This window comes from Globicephala melas, chromosome 12 (genome assembly GCF_963455315.2).
Source record: "Globicephala melas chromosome 12, mGloMel1.2, whole genome shotgun sequence".
Taxonomy (NCBI): domain Eukaryota; kingdom Metazoa; phylum Chordata; class Mammalia; order Artiodactyla; family Delphinidae; genus Globicephala; species Globicephala melas.
This window is the reverse complement of record NC_083325.1, coordinates 30,032,780-30,049,646: the sequence shown is the minus strand read 5'-3', so window position 1 is coordinate 30,049,646 and position 16,867 is coordinate 30,032,780. Positions and strand designations below refer to the sequence as shown.

The following is a 16,867-nucleotide window of genomic DNA, read 5'->3' as shown; positions in this document are numbered from 1 at the left end:
ACAGTAACACGTCATAGTAGGGGACTTTAACACCCCACTTTCACCAATGGACAGATCATCCAAAGTGAAAATAAATAAGGAAACACAAGCTTTGAAAGATACATTAGGGGCTTCCCTGGTGGCGCAGTGGTTAAGAGTCCGCCTGCCGATGCAGGGGACACGGGTTCGTGCCCAGGTCCGGGAAGATCCCGCATGCCGTGGAGTGGCTGGGCCCGTGAGCCATGGCCGCTGAGCCTGTGCGTCCGGAGCCTGTGCTCCACAACGGGAGAGGCCACAACAGTGAGAGCCCCGCGTACCGCAAAAAAAAAAAAAAAAAAAAAAGATACATTAAACAAGATGGACTTAATTGATATTTATAGGACATTCCATCCAAAAACAACAGAATACACTTTTGTCTCAAGTGCTCATGGAACACTCTCCAGGGTAGATCATATCTTGGGTCACAAATCAAGCTTTGGTAAACTTAAGAAATTGAAATCATATCAAGTATCTTTTCTGACCACAACACTATGAGACTAGATATCAATTACAGGAAAAAATCTGTAAAAACTACAAACACATGGAGGCTAAACAATACAAGAGATCACTGAAGAAATAAAAGAGGAAATCAAAAAATACCCAGAAACAAATGACAATGAAAGCACGACGACCCAAAACCTATGGATCCAGCAAAAGCAGTTCTAAGAGGGAAGTTTATAGCAATACAATCCTACCTCAAGAAACAAGAAACATCTCAAATAAAAAACCTAACCTTACACCTAAAGCAATTAGAGAAACAAGAACAACAACAACAAAAAAACCCCAAAGTTAGCAGAAGGAAAGAAATCATAAAGATCAGATCAGAAATAAATGAAAAAGAAATGAAGGAAACAATAGCAAAGATCAATAAAACTAAAAGCTGGTTCTTTGAGAAGATAAACTAAATTGATAAACCATTAGCCAGACTCATCAAGAAAAAAAGGGAGAAGCCTCAAATCAACAGAATTCGAAATGAAAAAGGAGAAGTAACAACTGACACTGCAGAAATACAAAGGATCATGAGAGATTACTACAAGCAACTCTATGCCAATAAAATGGACAACCTGGAAGAAATGGACAAATTCTTAGAAAAGCACAACCTTCCAAGACTGAACCAGGAAGAAATAGAAAATACAAACAGACGAATCACAAGCACTGAAATTGAAACTGTGATTAGAAATCTTCCAACAAACAAAAGTCCAGGACCCGATGGCTTCACAAGCGAATTCTATCAAACATTTAGAGAAGAGCTAACACCTATTCTTCTCAAAGTCTTCCAAAATATAGCAGAGGGAGGAACACTCTCAAACTCATTACATGAGGCCACCATCACCCTGTTACCAAAACCAGACAAAGATGTCACAAGAAAAGAAATCTACAGGCCAAGATAACTGATGAACATAGATGCAAAAATCCTCAACAAAATACTAGCAAACAGAATCCAGCAGCACATTAAAAGGATCATACACCATGATCAAGGGGTGTTTATCCCAGGAATGCAAGGATTCTTCAATATACACAAATCAGTCAATGTGATACACCATATTAACAAATTGAAGGAGAAAAACCATATGATCATCTCAATAGATGCAGAAAAAAGCTTTCGACAAAATTCAATACCCATTTATGATATAACCTCTCCAGAAAATAGGCACAGAGGGAAATTACCTCAACATAATAAAGGCCATATATGACAAACACACAGCCAACATCGTTCTCAATGGTGAAAAACTGAAACCATTTCCACTAAGATGAGGAATAAGACAAGGTTGTCCACTCTCACCACTGTTATTCAACATAGCTTTGGAAGTTTTAGCCACAGCAATCAGAGAAGAAAAAGACATAAAAGGAATGCAAATCGGAAAAGAAGAAGTAAAACTGTCACTGTTTGCAGATGACATGATACTATACATGGAGAATCCTAAAGATGCTACCAGAAAACTACTAGAGCTAATCAATGAGTTTGGTAAAGTAGCAGGATACAAAATTAATGCACAGAAATCTCTGGCATTCCTATACACTAATGATGAAAAATCTGAAATAGAAATTAAGGAAAAACTCCCATTTACCATTGCAACAAAAAGAATAAAATATCTAGGAATAAACCTACCTAAGGAGACAAAAGACCTGCATGCGGAAAACTATAAGACCCCGATGAAAGAAATTAAAAATGGTACAAACAGTTGGAGAGATATACCATGTTCTTGGATTGGAAGAATCAACATTTTGAAAATGACTATACTACCCAAAGCATTCTACAGATTCAATGCAATCCTTATCAAACTACCACTGGCATTTTTCACAGAAGTAGAAGAAAAAATTTCACAATTTGTATGGAAACACAAAAGACCCTGAATAGCAAAAGCAATCTTGAGAAAGAAAAATGGAGCTGGAGTAATCAGGCTCCCAGACTTCAGACTATACTACAAAGCTACAGTAATCAAGGCAGTATGGTACTGGCACAAAAACAGAAATATAGATCAATAGAACAGGATAGAAAGCCCAGAGATAAACCCATGTACATATGGTCACCTTATCTTTGATAAAGGGGGCAAGAATATACAGTGGAGAAAAGACAGCCTCTTCAATAAGTGGTGCTGGGAAAACTGAACAGCTACATATAAAAGAATGAAATTAGAACACTCCCTAACACCATATACAAAAATAAACTCAAAATGGATTAAAGACCTAAATGTAAGGCCAGACACTATAAAACTCCTAGAGGAAAACATAGGCAGAACACTCTATGACATAAATCACAGCAAGATCCTTTTTGACCCACCTCCTAGAGAAATGAAAATAAAAACAAAAATAAACAAATGGGACCTAATGAAACTTAAAATCTTTTGCACAGCAAAAGAAACCATAAACGAGACAAAAAGACAACCCTCAGAATGGGAGAAAATATTTGCAAATGAAGCAATGGACAAAGGATTAATCTCCAAAATATACAAGCAGCTCATGCCTCTCAACATCAAAAAGACAAACAACCCAATCCAAAATTGGGCAGAAGACCTAAATAGACATTTCTCCAGAGAAGATATACAGATTACCAACAAACACATGAAAGGATGCTCAACATCACTAATCATTAGAGAAATGCAAATCAAAACTACAATGAGATATCACCGCACACCAGTCAGAATGGCCACCATCAAAAAATCTACAAACAATAAATGCTGGAGAGGGTGTGGAGAAAAGGGAAGCCTCTTGCTTTGTTGGTGGGAATGTAAATTGATACAGCCGCTATGGAGAACAGTATGGAGGTTCCTTAAAAAACTAAAAATGAACTACCATACAACCCAGAAATTCCATTCCTGGGTGTATACCCTGAGAAAACCATAATTCAAAAAGAGTCATGTACCACAATGTTCATTGCAGCTCTATTTACAATAGCCAGGACATGGAAGCAACCTAAGTGTCCATCGACAGATGAATGGATAAAGATGTGGCACATATATACAATGGAATATTACTCAGCCATAAAAAGAAACAAAACTGAGTTATTTGTAGTGAGGTGGATAGACCTAGAGTCTGTCATACAGAGTGAAGTAAGTCGGAAAGAGAAAAACAAATACCATATGCTAACACATATATATGGGATCTAAAAAAAAAAAAACAATGGTTCTGAAGAACCTAGGGGCAGGACAGGAATAAAGATGCAGACGTAGAGAATGGACTTGAGGACACGGGGAGGGGGAAGGGTAAGCTGGGACGAAGTTAGAGAGTGGCATGGACATATATACACTGCCAAATGTAAAATAGATAGCTAGTGGGAAGCAGCTGCATAGCACAGGGAGATCAGCTCAGTGCTTTGTGACCACCTAGAGGGGTGGGATAAGGAGGGTGGGAGGGAGACGCAGGAGGGAGGGCTTACGGGGATATATGTATACGTAGAGCTGATTCACTTTGTTTTACAGCAGCAACTAACACAACAATGTAAAGCAATTACACTCCAATAAAGATGTTTAAAAAAAAAAGCGAAGAAACCATAAAAGAAAAAGCCAAAAGAAAAATATGAATAAAAACGGATTAAAGTCCACATCAGCCAAATATGTCATAAAAGAACAGGTTTCTAATTCTGGTCATGATGGAGTCACTGGACCAGCCCTTCTGCTGTAAGCAACCTGAAAACTGGACAAAACACATGCAACTATTGTTTTCAGACATCGGATAACAGGCCGAGCAAAACCAGGATTTGACTGGATGAGCCCAAGACCCTCCCTGGATTTCTTCCTGGTGGATTTTTCCAAACCACAGGGCAGGGGAAAGGGTGCCACACAGGGCACGGCAGTCTCACTAGGCTGAGGAGAGAAAGATGGGAGTTTGGGGAGACTGAACATTCCAGAATTGGGGAGCAGAGTGGAAAGGAGAGTAATGAAGAGAAAGAGCTCCAGAACTTTGCATAGCATTCCCTGGGCAGGCCTACGATGCGATTCCAGTATTTGCTGCAAAATAAAATTGGTCTAGAAATTCTCATTCTAAGCTGAGCTGGCAGAAAGCTGAGTCCCTGGAAGGGTGAATGGGGACAGGAAGAGTCAGAGAAATGGCTCTGAGAGTTAAAAGTCCGAAGACAAGATAAAGCCAGCAACCCGAGAGAAATGAGTTTTTGGAGTTATTTAAAGGGCTGGAAAAATCCAGCTCCAGCCCCACCTTCTACAAAGAAAGTACAGAGAACACCTGGGGTGTCTATGACTTTCTGGGAATTCGTACCCCTCCCAAGTCCCTGTAGTTTGTGTTAAACCTCTGCTGTTTTCAACAAACCAACTGGAAGTTCCTAGCTATAAAGCCCTTAAACAAGATATGCCTGTTTCAAGACAGAAGGTACCCCAAGGGAAGGAGAACCAAGGCAGGGAGCAGCCAGCCTGGCAGCTGTCACAGAGACAAGTCTAAACTTTCGTTCATCCGAGTATTTATTGAGGACCTGCTGTCTGACAGGCCTGTGCTGGTTGCCAAGGGAGATACAGAGGCAAAACAAGGCTCTTGCCTTGAGGAGATATTGCTTGTGCTGGGTCACATGAGGTAAACATGTTGGAAAGATTTTTTCAAAAGGACAGGGCAGGAGAAACAAAGGCCAAGTGGAAGACCCCAGAGAGCAAGCTGAGTTCAGAGGCTCCCAAGGCATCCTGGAGAAGGGGCTCAGCTCCGCCTGCCTTCAGGCTACATCCGGCCCATGGGCTTCTTGCAGACCCACTGGTAGAGGGCGGTACAGTACATGTCATTCCACTTCCGCTGCATGTGAACACAGTCTTCCGTATGCCCATTCTCGTGTAGCCAGTTGTCCGGCTGATACCTGTCCCAAAACCTGGAAACAAGAGGGCTTTATTATGCTAGATGAAAGAAGTGTCCCTTTGCCCTGCTGTGGCATAAGGAGCTGAAGTGACACAGGTCCCTAATACCCTGGTAGCCCCAGGATGGGGCCAGTGGTGTCCTCAGGATGGCTCTGCTGAGGTTGTCCTTAGTTACTGAGAATGGAGGGATGAGAAGGGTGTCTAAAGCTGCAAGTCCGCACCCCAGAATTCATATTCAGATACCTTCAGATGGGGGCAAAGCTCCCTGGGACCAGGCCTAAGTAGTAAGGTATAGGATAGGCAAAAACAAACAAAACACAACAAAACAGAAAGACCCACTCATAGGCTGCCTACCAGTCCCAGGACCTGTTCTGTTCTGATGCCCCCGTTTAGGGGTCCAGGCGAGGATCACAGCTATGCTGGTGTACACACACATCATACACACACCACACACATGATACACACACACACATCACACACACAATCATATATACACACACATCACACACACACATCATACACATATATCACACAGAACACTAACACTTCATGGGCAGGGATACACACACAGGACAGAGTCTCTAGCCAGACCTGCCCAAGAGAGTGCCTGGGACGGCACCAGACAGTGGCTGGACTCACGCACTGCTCCCGGCACTGTTGAATGGTGTGCCATCCGCCCAGCGCCAGAAGCCCTGAAAATCGCTGTCAGTGAGCCCAATCCAGTGGTAAGAGGCACTCGTGAACTGTACCAGAAATGCCTGTGGAGGAAAGGCAGGGTCGTGTGACCTCGTGTGAGGAGCTTGTTCACCAGGCCGCATGGAAGAGGAATCCAAGCCACGCCCTCCCTAGTCCCAGGGACATAAAGCCCACTTTCCAGGAGCTGGGCCCCCTCCCTATGCGTTCCATGGTTTTCCAGATCTAGGGCAGCAGCCAGGTCACCTCAGGGAAGTCCAGCTCTCCCATGTTGACCTGGTGAGGAGTGTGGCCTTACTGGGACAAAGACAGATCTGGTCACAGTTTTTTTAAGAAGATGTGTTTTACAAAATAGCATGTCCTTTGGCGGACAGACAAGAACAGTCTCAGGAGAATCACAAGGGTTGGACAGGTCTGTAAGTTAAATTTGACCAAACCTACAGTGGGCCCTTGTCAATAACCTTAGTAACTTCTGATAAGAAGCTTCGGCATATGGGCCACTCTAGGGCTCTATTGCCTTTGGTGGTCCTCAAACTCATATGTGTGTCTGGCCTTCCCAAGAAGCCTGCATCTTCTGCTCATGGACCTTCCATAGCCATTAGAGGAACTGACATTAAAATCAAGATTGACAACTAGAGAGGAAGACTGAGAGAAAAATGAGGGAATGGGGAGGGAAGGTTGCACCCAACACATTAAGGGTGCCACCTCCCTCTGCCCTTCCTCTCTGCTGACTCCTCTGGGTGTCTCCCTCATTCACTAAGGACATTGGGGTTTGCTGTCAGTGCTTGTACGTCCAGAGCAAGATGCTCGTCACAATTCACTAAATATTTGCTCCCTGACTGACAGAGGAGGCATGAAGATCTCCGCCATGCCCACTCCAAGAGGGGGAAGGCCAAAGCACCGAAGTCCCTGATATCCCATCAACCCTTGCAGCACCACCCAAGCCCACAGCTCTGACCTGCTCCTCCTCAGAGGTCACCGAGGCCAGGTGGGCTCCCTGGGACACACAGAACTGCTCAGCCTCCTGCCAGGTCTTCTTGGCAAAAGAAAAGTAATACAAGCTCCCACTGTAGGACTTCCAGCCTTGCAGGATCAGCTGGAGGAGTTGATCTGGAGCAAAGGTAGGGGAGGAGAGAGAACCAGGAGTTGGCTGTGGACCCTGATCTGTCCAGGGACTGACCACTGAGGGTCACAAGCCCATGCAATGCTTGATGCCCAGTGCTACAGGGGCACGGCCTGGGAGGGTTCACCCCCAGCCCACTGCCCAGCAGCGGCTCAGGACATCTGGCTCCATCACTCCGGGGATATTCAGACAGCTCTGCTACCCAGCAATGCTCTTTCGAGGCTCCTGCTTCCTAGCTATACTACCCTCTTTCCCAACTCATTGCTATCACCTGACAGTTCTCTGCACCTCGATTCCTGCCATTTCCCTGGGAGAGTTCGCAGCCAACCTGTAGCGTCCCTCATTTCCTTGATTTCATCTCCATCCACTTCAGCTGCCCACATCCAGGACCACACTTGGGACCTTTTCATCCCCTGGTCTTCCTGACCTCACAATCTCAGACTCTAATAGCTCATCCCGTGAGCACACACCCTGATTCGTTCAGCTGTTTCATCTCTCCTGCCCTGACATTCTCTTTTCTTTAACATCATCCTTATCACAGCTGCTTGAAATGGTGCCAAAATAGACTCACTTATTCATTCATCTATTCTTCTGTTCAACATTCCTCAACTTCTATGGATCAGGGACTGTTATAGAGAAATCAGTAAGACATGATTCATGCCCTCAAGGAAATCACTGTCTAGTAAATGAGACAGATGCTCAAAACGGTGTTGAAGATGCATTGATTGAAAACCATTGCATGTTAGAGGCACAAAAGAGGGTGTGGTCTATTTCACCTGGGCTGGAAGTGGGGCTCAGGAAGGACACCTTAGGTGAGAGGTCACTTGAGCTGAGTCTTAAAAGACTGAGGAAGAGTGTTCCAGATAGGCAGTGCCAAGGAGAGCATTCCAGGCAGGGGACAGAGTAGTCGCAAAAGCATGAAGGCGTGAAACAGCATGGCATAGCCTGATCTGTTCAAGTACTGGAACGGTCAGTGCACAAGGGATGGGAAATGAACACGGACAGTTTCACCAGCACAAAATCGCACATCCCATGTAAAGGAGTTTGGAAGATTTTTCCTGTGAGCAGTGGGAAGCCCTGAAGGGTTTTAAAGAAGGATCGTTATATGCTTAGATTTGCACTGTAAAAATGTCAGCCTGGTAACGGTGTGGACGCTCAACAGGAAGAAGGCAATCTTAATCGGGCCAGAGACACCGATTACAACACAACTGCAATGTCTGAATAATAAATGGTGAGTGTGTAAACCAGGGGTTCTCAAAGTGTGGTCCCAGGACCGGCAGCATCAGCACCTGGGAACTTGGTAGAAATGCTGATTCTCAGACTCACCCCAGACCCGCTGAATCCAAAATTGTTTTTTGACAATCTGCGTTTTAACAAGTGATTCTGATTCACTCCAAAGTCTGAGAAATAGCAGTCTAAACCAAGGACTAGGTAAACTACAGCCTACCAGCAGCTTCTTTTTATAAATAAAGTTTTATTGGAATACAGCCATGCCCTTTAGTTTACAGACTGTCTTTGGCTGCTTCATCATTACAACAGCAGAGATGTTGCAACAGAGACTGTTCGGCCAAAAGCCCAAAATATCGACTGTGTGGCCCTTTAAGAAGAAGTCAAACTAATGGTTCTCAGCTCCGACTGCCCATTAGAACCACCTAGGGAGCTTTTTAAGAAACTCTGATGCCCAGGCTGCATCCCAGAACCACCCCTCTCCCCAAAGAAAAGTCAGAGTTCTGGAGGTTCGTTCATTTTTGAAAAGCTCATTGGGTGATTCCAGTGTGTCCCCAAGGTGGAGAAGCATTGGTCCGTACCAAAGCAGTAGCAAGATATAGGAGGGAGTTAAGAGGACAGCATAGGAGAGCCATTAAGAAGAGAAGACTTCCAGGCTCCTGACAGAGGGCAGCAGAGCAAAACAGTAGAGTTGGTCCTCAGCGCTGTCTGTCAAGCCCCTCATTTGTCAGCCCCATCTTTTCAGCAGATGCTCCAAATGGCCCCCTCCCTCACAATTCCCTCCCTCTTCCCTCACCAGGGACCTCCTGCTCTGCAGAGACACCACTAAATGTCAAGCTCCCTCAGTGTCGTGTACCCACATCTGCAAACCTGGGTGAACATCTACTTCCACACCTCCTCCCCTCCCAGCCTCAGAGGTTCAAGTACTATCCCAACCCTTCAAGGCCAATCGCTCAGCTGTGCATTTCATTCTCTCCTCTCTCTCTCTTTCTGTCTCCCCCCATCCACCACTGTCTCCCCAACCCCACCCCACCCCCCGGGTCTCTCTCTCCTTCAATCTCCTCCCTCTTCGCTGGTGCCTTTTTCTGACCCGCAGATCAAGCCTATCCTAATTTAGAAAAACCCTCTCAAGGAAGTACACCAAAATATTAGCAGTGGGTTCTTATTGTAGAAATGGACATTTTTACAGAAATACAAGTTGTCATAGTCTCATCTTTCTATTTTTCAATATTTGCCACATTGTCTATAATTAATATGTAAGTTTTGTGATATTAGTATGAAAGATACAGGTTGTTTTTTAATCCCCCCTTCTACCCTTCCATCCCCTTCACCTTGGCCTCATCTCTCTCCTCTTCTCAGCTAAGACCCCTGAATGACTTGGGCACCTGATCTCTCATTCACGCCCCACTGACCATGGTCTGGCCTCCAGGCCACATACAACTCTCCACTGAAACTTTATTCCAATGACTTACTAATTGCCTGAAGTTAGCGGTTGCTTATTGATTTTTTTACCTGGCCTCTCTTAGATATTTGCCAGAATTAGCCACTCCCTTCTTGAAATGCTCTCCTTCCTTGGCTTCCCCAACTGCACATCTCCTAGTTCTCCTCCTGCCTCTGAGACTGCCTTCTCCAGTATCCTTCAAAAACACCTCTTTCCCTTCTTGCCACCTAAAGGTTGACTTCCTGTTTCCACCCTCAGCCTCCTCCTCACGAAGCGTTTTATCTCATGCAAACTCCCCACTCCCACTGCCACAACCAGAACCAGCACACCCAGGGCTCCTGCATCTCTCTGCACAGCAGGGCCCCTCTCCTACTCTCCAGACAGCCTGCAGATGATGGCCACTTGAATACCCCCAAAGCATCTCAGACTCAGCATGTCCAAATCTTGCTGCTTGTCTTCCTCTTTTATTCCCTGTCTCAGCCTGGAGACCCATCTAGCCAGCCCCCTTGAAGCCCTTCGATAGATCTTCATTTCCTGAAGGACAAAACCCCAGCTCAGGGACTTCCCTGGTGGTCCAGTGGCTAAGACTCTGTACTCCCAATGCAGAGGGGCTGGGTTCAATCCCTGGTCAGGGAACTAGATCCCACATGCCGCAACGAAGAGTTCGCATGCCGCAACTAAAGAGTCCGTGTGCCACAACTAAGATCCAATGAAGCCAAATAAGTAAACATTTTTTTAAAAATTTAAAAATACATTAAAAAAAAAAGAAATCCAAGCTCAGAGGCCTTCCGCATCTAGCTGGTGTCTCTCCAGGTCTGCCTTCCTTCTTCACATAGTGTTTTTCCAGCCACAGTCATCAACCCACTAATGGGTTGTACTCAGGTTGTAGGGTTTTTTGGAGAATAGATTATAAAATAATATTTTATAATAATAATAAATAATATTATAAAATATTAAAGTAGATTATAATCTATTATAAATAATAGATTATAAAATATTACCATTCATGTGGTAAAAGTTTTGCTTTCTGAAATGTGTGTGTGTGTGTGTGAGTGTGTGTGTGTGTGACACATAATTATACTGGGTCACAATGTAAGATGGATTTCATGCTGTAGTTACATTCAAAACAGTTTGAAAGCCACCACTCTGGCCCCTGCCTACTGTCCTTTCAGCCTGTGCCTCATCAACCACCCACTTGCCCACAGTCCAGTCAGACAGAACTGCCTGAAGTTTCTGGAACCTCATGGTTCACATCTCCATGCCTGTGACCTGCTGTTCCCTTATCCTATCTGCTTGGCGAGCACCTACTGGTCCTTCAGGACTCAGTTCAAGGGCCAAATTACCATCGAAGCATCTTTTGATCCTTTCTCCCCCGGAAGATTTCCTCCCCCCTTGGAAGATCCTTGTCTACACCAGAGGACATCAGCCCGGTGAAGATCCCTTCTTTTCCTTCTTTTTTGCTCCTCCCCAACCCCAGTTTTTAGACCTGCTCCCAACATAGCACCTTTTACGCCTTTTGTGCAAGGCTGCTCTACCCGCCTGCAAGCTTCAAGGGTAGGCATCACATCTTGTTCATCTTTATGCTCCTGACACATCCTAGGGTCTCAAAACATTTTTGTCAGATGAATGCAAGAATGCTGGGTACTTAGTTAAATGCTTTATATGTGTTAACTCATTTGATCCTCACTGTGAAGCAGATATTAGTGTCTCCACTTTGCAGATGAGAAAAGTGAAGGTCAGAGAAGGTGAACAACTTGAGGAAAATCACAGCATCTGGGCTAGCAGGAAGTCGGAAATAAGGCCCTGCTAGCACACTCTGTCTCTGTTACACACCTCCACCAGATCTCATTTGTTTCCCAGATGTTTGTTTTGTCACTCTGGTCAGATGATAAGCAGGGATTATGCCGCCTTTGGTGGGGTCCAGACCCTCTCCAGCACCGACACTTCTTCCCAGGGGGGTGCATGTAGAAGTAATCAAAAGGCTGAAGGGACAGGAGACTCTACCCTCCCCAGCCCCGCCTCTAACTTACTTTGGGTCCTCTGGAGCTGCTCCTGTGAAGCAGACGCTGCGCGGAGGGTCTCCAGGCTACCCTGCTCCTCCTGGATTTTCGTAGTCATTGCTTTGGTGTTCTCCAAATCCTCTTTCAACCTGTGGACCTCAGCTCTGGCCTCCTGCAGATTTCTCTCTAACATCTGGGTCTTGGAATTTAAGGCCGCAGCATCCTTCATTCCTTGTTTTAAGGTCTGTATCTCTCGGCTGGCGTTTCTCAAAAGACCATCTAACACCTGAATCTTGGAACTTAAGGCAATGGCGCTTTCTAGCTCTGTTTTTAATACTCGCATCTGAGCGTCTGTCTGTTCCAGGCGACCATTTACTGTTTGGGTCTGGGCAGTGACAGTTTCCAAATCTCCTTTTAACAGGCGAATCTCATCACCAGCCCTTTCCAAATGACCTCTTAATACCTGAATCTCAGCACTGGTGTTGCCTAAACTGCCTTTTATAAAGGTCTGGGTCTGGGAGTTTAAAGCATTTGTATTTTGCAGACTTCCCTTTAGCTTCTGCATCTCAGCAGTAGCACCTTCCAAACTACTTCTTAAAACTTTCTGCTGGGCCCTTAAATCATTGACACCATCCAGATCGTCTCTCAAAACATGGATCTGGGCATTAACATTCTTTAAACTACTGTTTGCCAATCGGACCTGAGCATCTGCCGTTTCTAACCCTGCCTTCAACACCTGGATCTCCGTGTTGGCATTTTCTAAGCCTCTGCTTAACATATGGAGCTCAGTGCTAGTGTTTTCTAAACCGCTTCTTAAGAAACTCTGGATCTGGGAATGTGAAGCTTGTGTGTCTTCCAGATCTCCCTTTAGCTTCTGCATCTCAGAAGTGGTCCCCTCCAAGGAACTTCTTAACATCTGGGTCTGGAAACTCAAGGTGCTGGCATCCTTTAAGGTGTCTTTTACCATCTGGAGGTCAACACTGGCATTTTCCAGATGACCACCGAGCATCTGGATCTGAGAACTGACATTGTCCACCCTGTACGTCAACATCTGGATCTCCACGCTCCAGGTGCTGGAATTCTCCACATGCCCTTTAAACATCTGGATAGCCTCTTGCAGCTCTGCCTCCCTGCCAAAGTGGTAGGGATCTGGAGGGAGGAAATGGAGAAGGCAGCTAAGAGGCCCATTACATAGGGAAGCCATTCATTACGTGGGCCAACCAGAGTGTTCTTAAGATTTCCAAGGGAAATGTCTATGAGTTCTCCTCAAGAAGCCTGTAGCCACCCAGACCCTGGGAATGGCCGCCTGAGAATGTAAACCCAAAAACGAAATAAAGGCCTACTTAACTATCCCATGTGAACTGGGGAGCAGAAGGATTGAAATACTTGCCTACTGGATTATTTTGCCATTGTAATTGAACTTGAAAATAACTGATGATATCATTGACAGCTGTTGATGTTTAATTCCACTGAAATTTCACCACTAGATGGGTCATTATGGTAAAGAAAATAGGTAAGAATAAAGCCCATATTTAGTCCTACACTGTATTTGTACACTAAGCATGAAGCCTCTTGATACACAATTTTTACTACCTAAAAAACATGTAGGCCAGGGCTTCCCTGGTGGCGCAGTGGTTGAGAGTCCACCTGCCGATGCAGGGGACGTGGGTTCATGCCCCACAATGGTGAGAGGCCCGCGTACCGCAAAAAAACCCCACAAAAACATGTAGGCCACAAATATAGAAATTTTAGAAAGTTTCTGATCACAAATCCATGGGGTGAAAAAAACAGAAACAAAATAAAATAGGTACCCGTGGAGGAAGCATTCTGCTCAATCATAAGGCTATGGTGGAAGTCCTCCAGGTGACACTGAACCCTGAGCTGCAACAGCCTTTTAAAGGGCTGGCACCCCCAATGTTATGTAGGGCAAGGGTCCCTATAGAACCATTTGAGGATGTGGGAGACCTGAGTGAAAGGCTTTGGTCATTGGGGTCATTCAAGGAAACTCTGTAGCCCCTTCCATCTGCATGGCTTTTCCCACCAAACCCACCTGCAGCTGTCTCTGGTTCTTCTAACACCCTCTGTGAACCTCATGAGCTAGGACGTAAGTTCAGACATTCATGGTGTGAGGCTCCCATTCCAGCCTCCTTTCAGGAATAGGGAGAAGAACCCAAGTAGGCAAGGACCCTTTCTGGAGGATTCCTGCCCTATTTCTAAAGCCCTGCCTAGGTAAGTGTGTGAGACCTCAGCCACTGTGCTGAGGTAAGACCAGAAGGGCCTTAGATCAATGGAACAGAATAGCGAACCCACACATGTACGGACAATTGATTTCCAACAAAGATACAAAGGAGAAAGGATAATTGTTTCTACAATTGTATACCCATATGCAAAAAGAGAAAATGAACTTCAAACCAAACCTTGCATCATTATTCAAAATATTAACTCAAAATGAATCATAGACCTAAATGTAAAACCCAAAAACTATAAAATTTCCAGAAGGAAACATAGGAGAATGTCTCTGTGACCTTGGTATAGGCAGATTTCTTAGATACAGACCAAAAGGACAATCCGTAAAAGAAATAAAAAGTGGATAAATTAGACTTCAGCAAAATTTAAATCTTGTTAAGAGAATAAAAAGACAAGCCACAGACTAAAAGAAAATATTTGCAAATCACGTGACCGATAAAGGTCAAAAAAAGAGTATGTACTATAAATCCTTTTATATAAAACTCTAGAAAAAGCCGAGTAATCTATATTACAGCAAGCAGGTCAGTGGTTGCCTGGGAACGAAAGGAGGATGACAAAGTGTACAAGTGAACTTTGCGGGGACGGTGTTGAATATGTTCATTATCTTGATGGTGATGATGTTTCACGTGTTTATACGTATGTCAAAACTTAGTTTGTAGGCTTTAAATATGTATACTGTATTATGTGCCAATTATACCTCAAAAAATCCATTTAAAGAAAAAGCAAGATAATGCCTTTCTGTGAGGAGCGTGGCCCTGAGGGTATCAGGGAAGAAGCGTGTCCGAAGGGTCTGGGCATCCAAGGTCCCAGCTCCCTCCCACCCACCCCCTACTGTGGCTACTTACAGTCGTGTGCCTTGAGGAACTGCCCAGTACTGTTGTGTTCCGGAAACTCTTGGAGGGAGGCGTATGTCTCCAGTGCAGGTCTTCGGTGCTGTAGAGCTGAGATACCCCATTCCCAGGTCGGCATAATCCCTCAGCACTGAGCCTGGAGGAACAGGCTGCCCTACCTCCACTCAGGGTTCCAGAGGGGATGGGGGAAGATGGCACCAACGACCCCTCAGAGCTCCCCTCATGGGCCTCATCTCTTGGGAGGTTCCCCTTGGACAGGCCTTGGTCAGGTCCCAGGAAAGCTCTGGTTCGGGCCTGGGACTAGAGGTGGAGTGACCCTCCTGGGAGTAGAGGGCGTACATCTGGGGCTCTTTGGGACCTTGAGGCAGGAAGGAGAGAGAGTCAGCCGAGTTCGGGTCACCTAGGAGCTTACCCACAACGAAGAGAGCCACAAGAGAGGAGACCACGGTCGCGGCCAGAAAGGCCAGGATGGCCTGCAAACGCCTCGGCATCTTGGGGGCTGCAGAAGCCACTGCCCCGGGGTCCAGCCCTGCAGGGGAGAAGCCAGGGTCCGGGACGAGACTGTGCTGTGCGGGCAGACAGGCTCCGCCTCTTGGACTCCCTCTCCTGGCTGCCCGCTGGGGCTGAGAACACTTGCCACACTTAACCTTGGGGAAGGGCAATGAGTGCTCGCAGACGTGCACCAGGGCTCGTGGAGGCTGTGGTAGCAACATAAAGGCTAAGAGAAGACCACGGCCTGGAGCCTGGAAGGCGTGCACAGGGCACAGAACCTGGCACAACCAAGGTGTCGTTTGAATGAAAGCAGAAAGAAGGGAGGGCAGGAGACCCAGCAGGAACTCTGACCTCAGCGCCCCAGGGCCAGCCTTTCTCCATCGATCCTGACTGGGGTGAGACGCAGAGCCCTGGGGGGGCTGACATGGGTCAGTCCTGGAGCCTCCCTGGCTGGGTCAGAAAGTCCCCCATGGGTGTCCTAAAAAGGCTATGCCTGGGAGTCTGGGGGCTGAGTGTACAGGGAAACCCACTACAAGGGGGAGAGACGAGTCCCTAAGGCCTCATGGGACCAGCCCAGTGTGCAGAGATGGGATTCAAAATCAGTCCCCCTAAATTCAAAGTTCACTCTCTTTCTCTCGCCAGGTTGCCATCCCCAAGGAAAAGGGTCCAGGGAGATTTCACATGGAGACTGGGTGTGGGCCGCAGGCTCTCTGTCCTCACCTGCCTCACCTTCTGCCCTGCCTGCTAATTCTGGAAGCTGAGCCAGCACTGAGCCTGCCAAGCAGGGGCTGAGGAAACTGGCAGGGGGCTGGGGCCCAGCAGGCCAGTCCCTGGCGAGGACGGGCTGGGGCCCCAGTTTTCTCACCTCGGGAGCACAGGGAGACACTCTGGTTGCCTGTGCAGAAGCGGACCTCGTCACCCCTCATCTCTGCTTCCTTCATCCTCCAGTACTACTCCCTGCCCCGGGCTCCTAAAGGTCACGCTGCGGGCCAGCAGTGGTGGGAAGTGAAGCTGCGATACCCGGATTTATATGCTCCTGAGTCCTTCCTAACCAGCTCTGCCTGCCTCCCTCCGCTGCTGACTTTGCAGAAGCGCCCCATCTGGGCTCTTCCCCTCAAGTCTCCCAGGCGCCAGTCTGCACCCCCATTCTCCCGCTCCCTCCGCACCAGCTTCTGCCCTCCCCTCAGGCCCGTCCTCCCCCTCTCCGTGCTCCAGTGTAGCCCCAAACACTAACCTCTGCCTCAATGTCACAGACACTTTTCACCGGCCACTTAGGAGGGGGTCAGGGGTTCTTTCTCAGCTTTGCAGAAAAAACATCCTTGTGACCCATGGCTGACTCTTAATCCCAGCCCCAGACGCTCTTAAATAACAGGAGGTCAGGTAAGGGAGGAGGCTGGGTCAGTGTAAGCAGGTGTTTGCAGGTCAAAGGAAGGGCTGAGGTGACTCTCTGCCCACTCAGGACCTCACACCTGGCATGACAAGAA

The 16,867-nt window shown here is 46.5% G+C and overlaps 1 protein-coding gene across 1 annotated transcript; it reads right to left on the bottom strand.

The window, feature by feature from the left end:
• Positions 1-4,922: 4,922 nt before the first annotated feature.
• Positions 4,923-16,309, bottom strand: CLEC4F (C-type lectin domain family 4 member F). The gene is made up of 8 exons (XM_070046838.1): positions 16,249-16,309; positions 15,304-15,420; positions 15,148-15,249; positions 14,886-14,981; positions 11,824-12,942; positions 6,961-7,112; positions 5,949-6,067; positions 4,923-5,323 (listed from the first exon to the last, which is right to left on the bottom strand). The coding sequence occupies exons 1-8, from the start codon at positions 16,307-16,309 to the stop codon at positions 5,179-5,181; spliced, it is 1,911 nt and encodes a 636-aa protein (XP_069902939.1). The 3' UTR covers positions 4,923-5,178.
• Between the last annotated feature and the right edge of the window lie 558 nt (positions 16,310-16,867).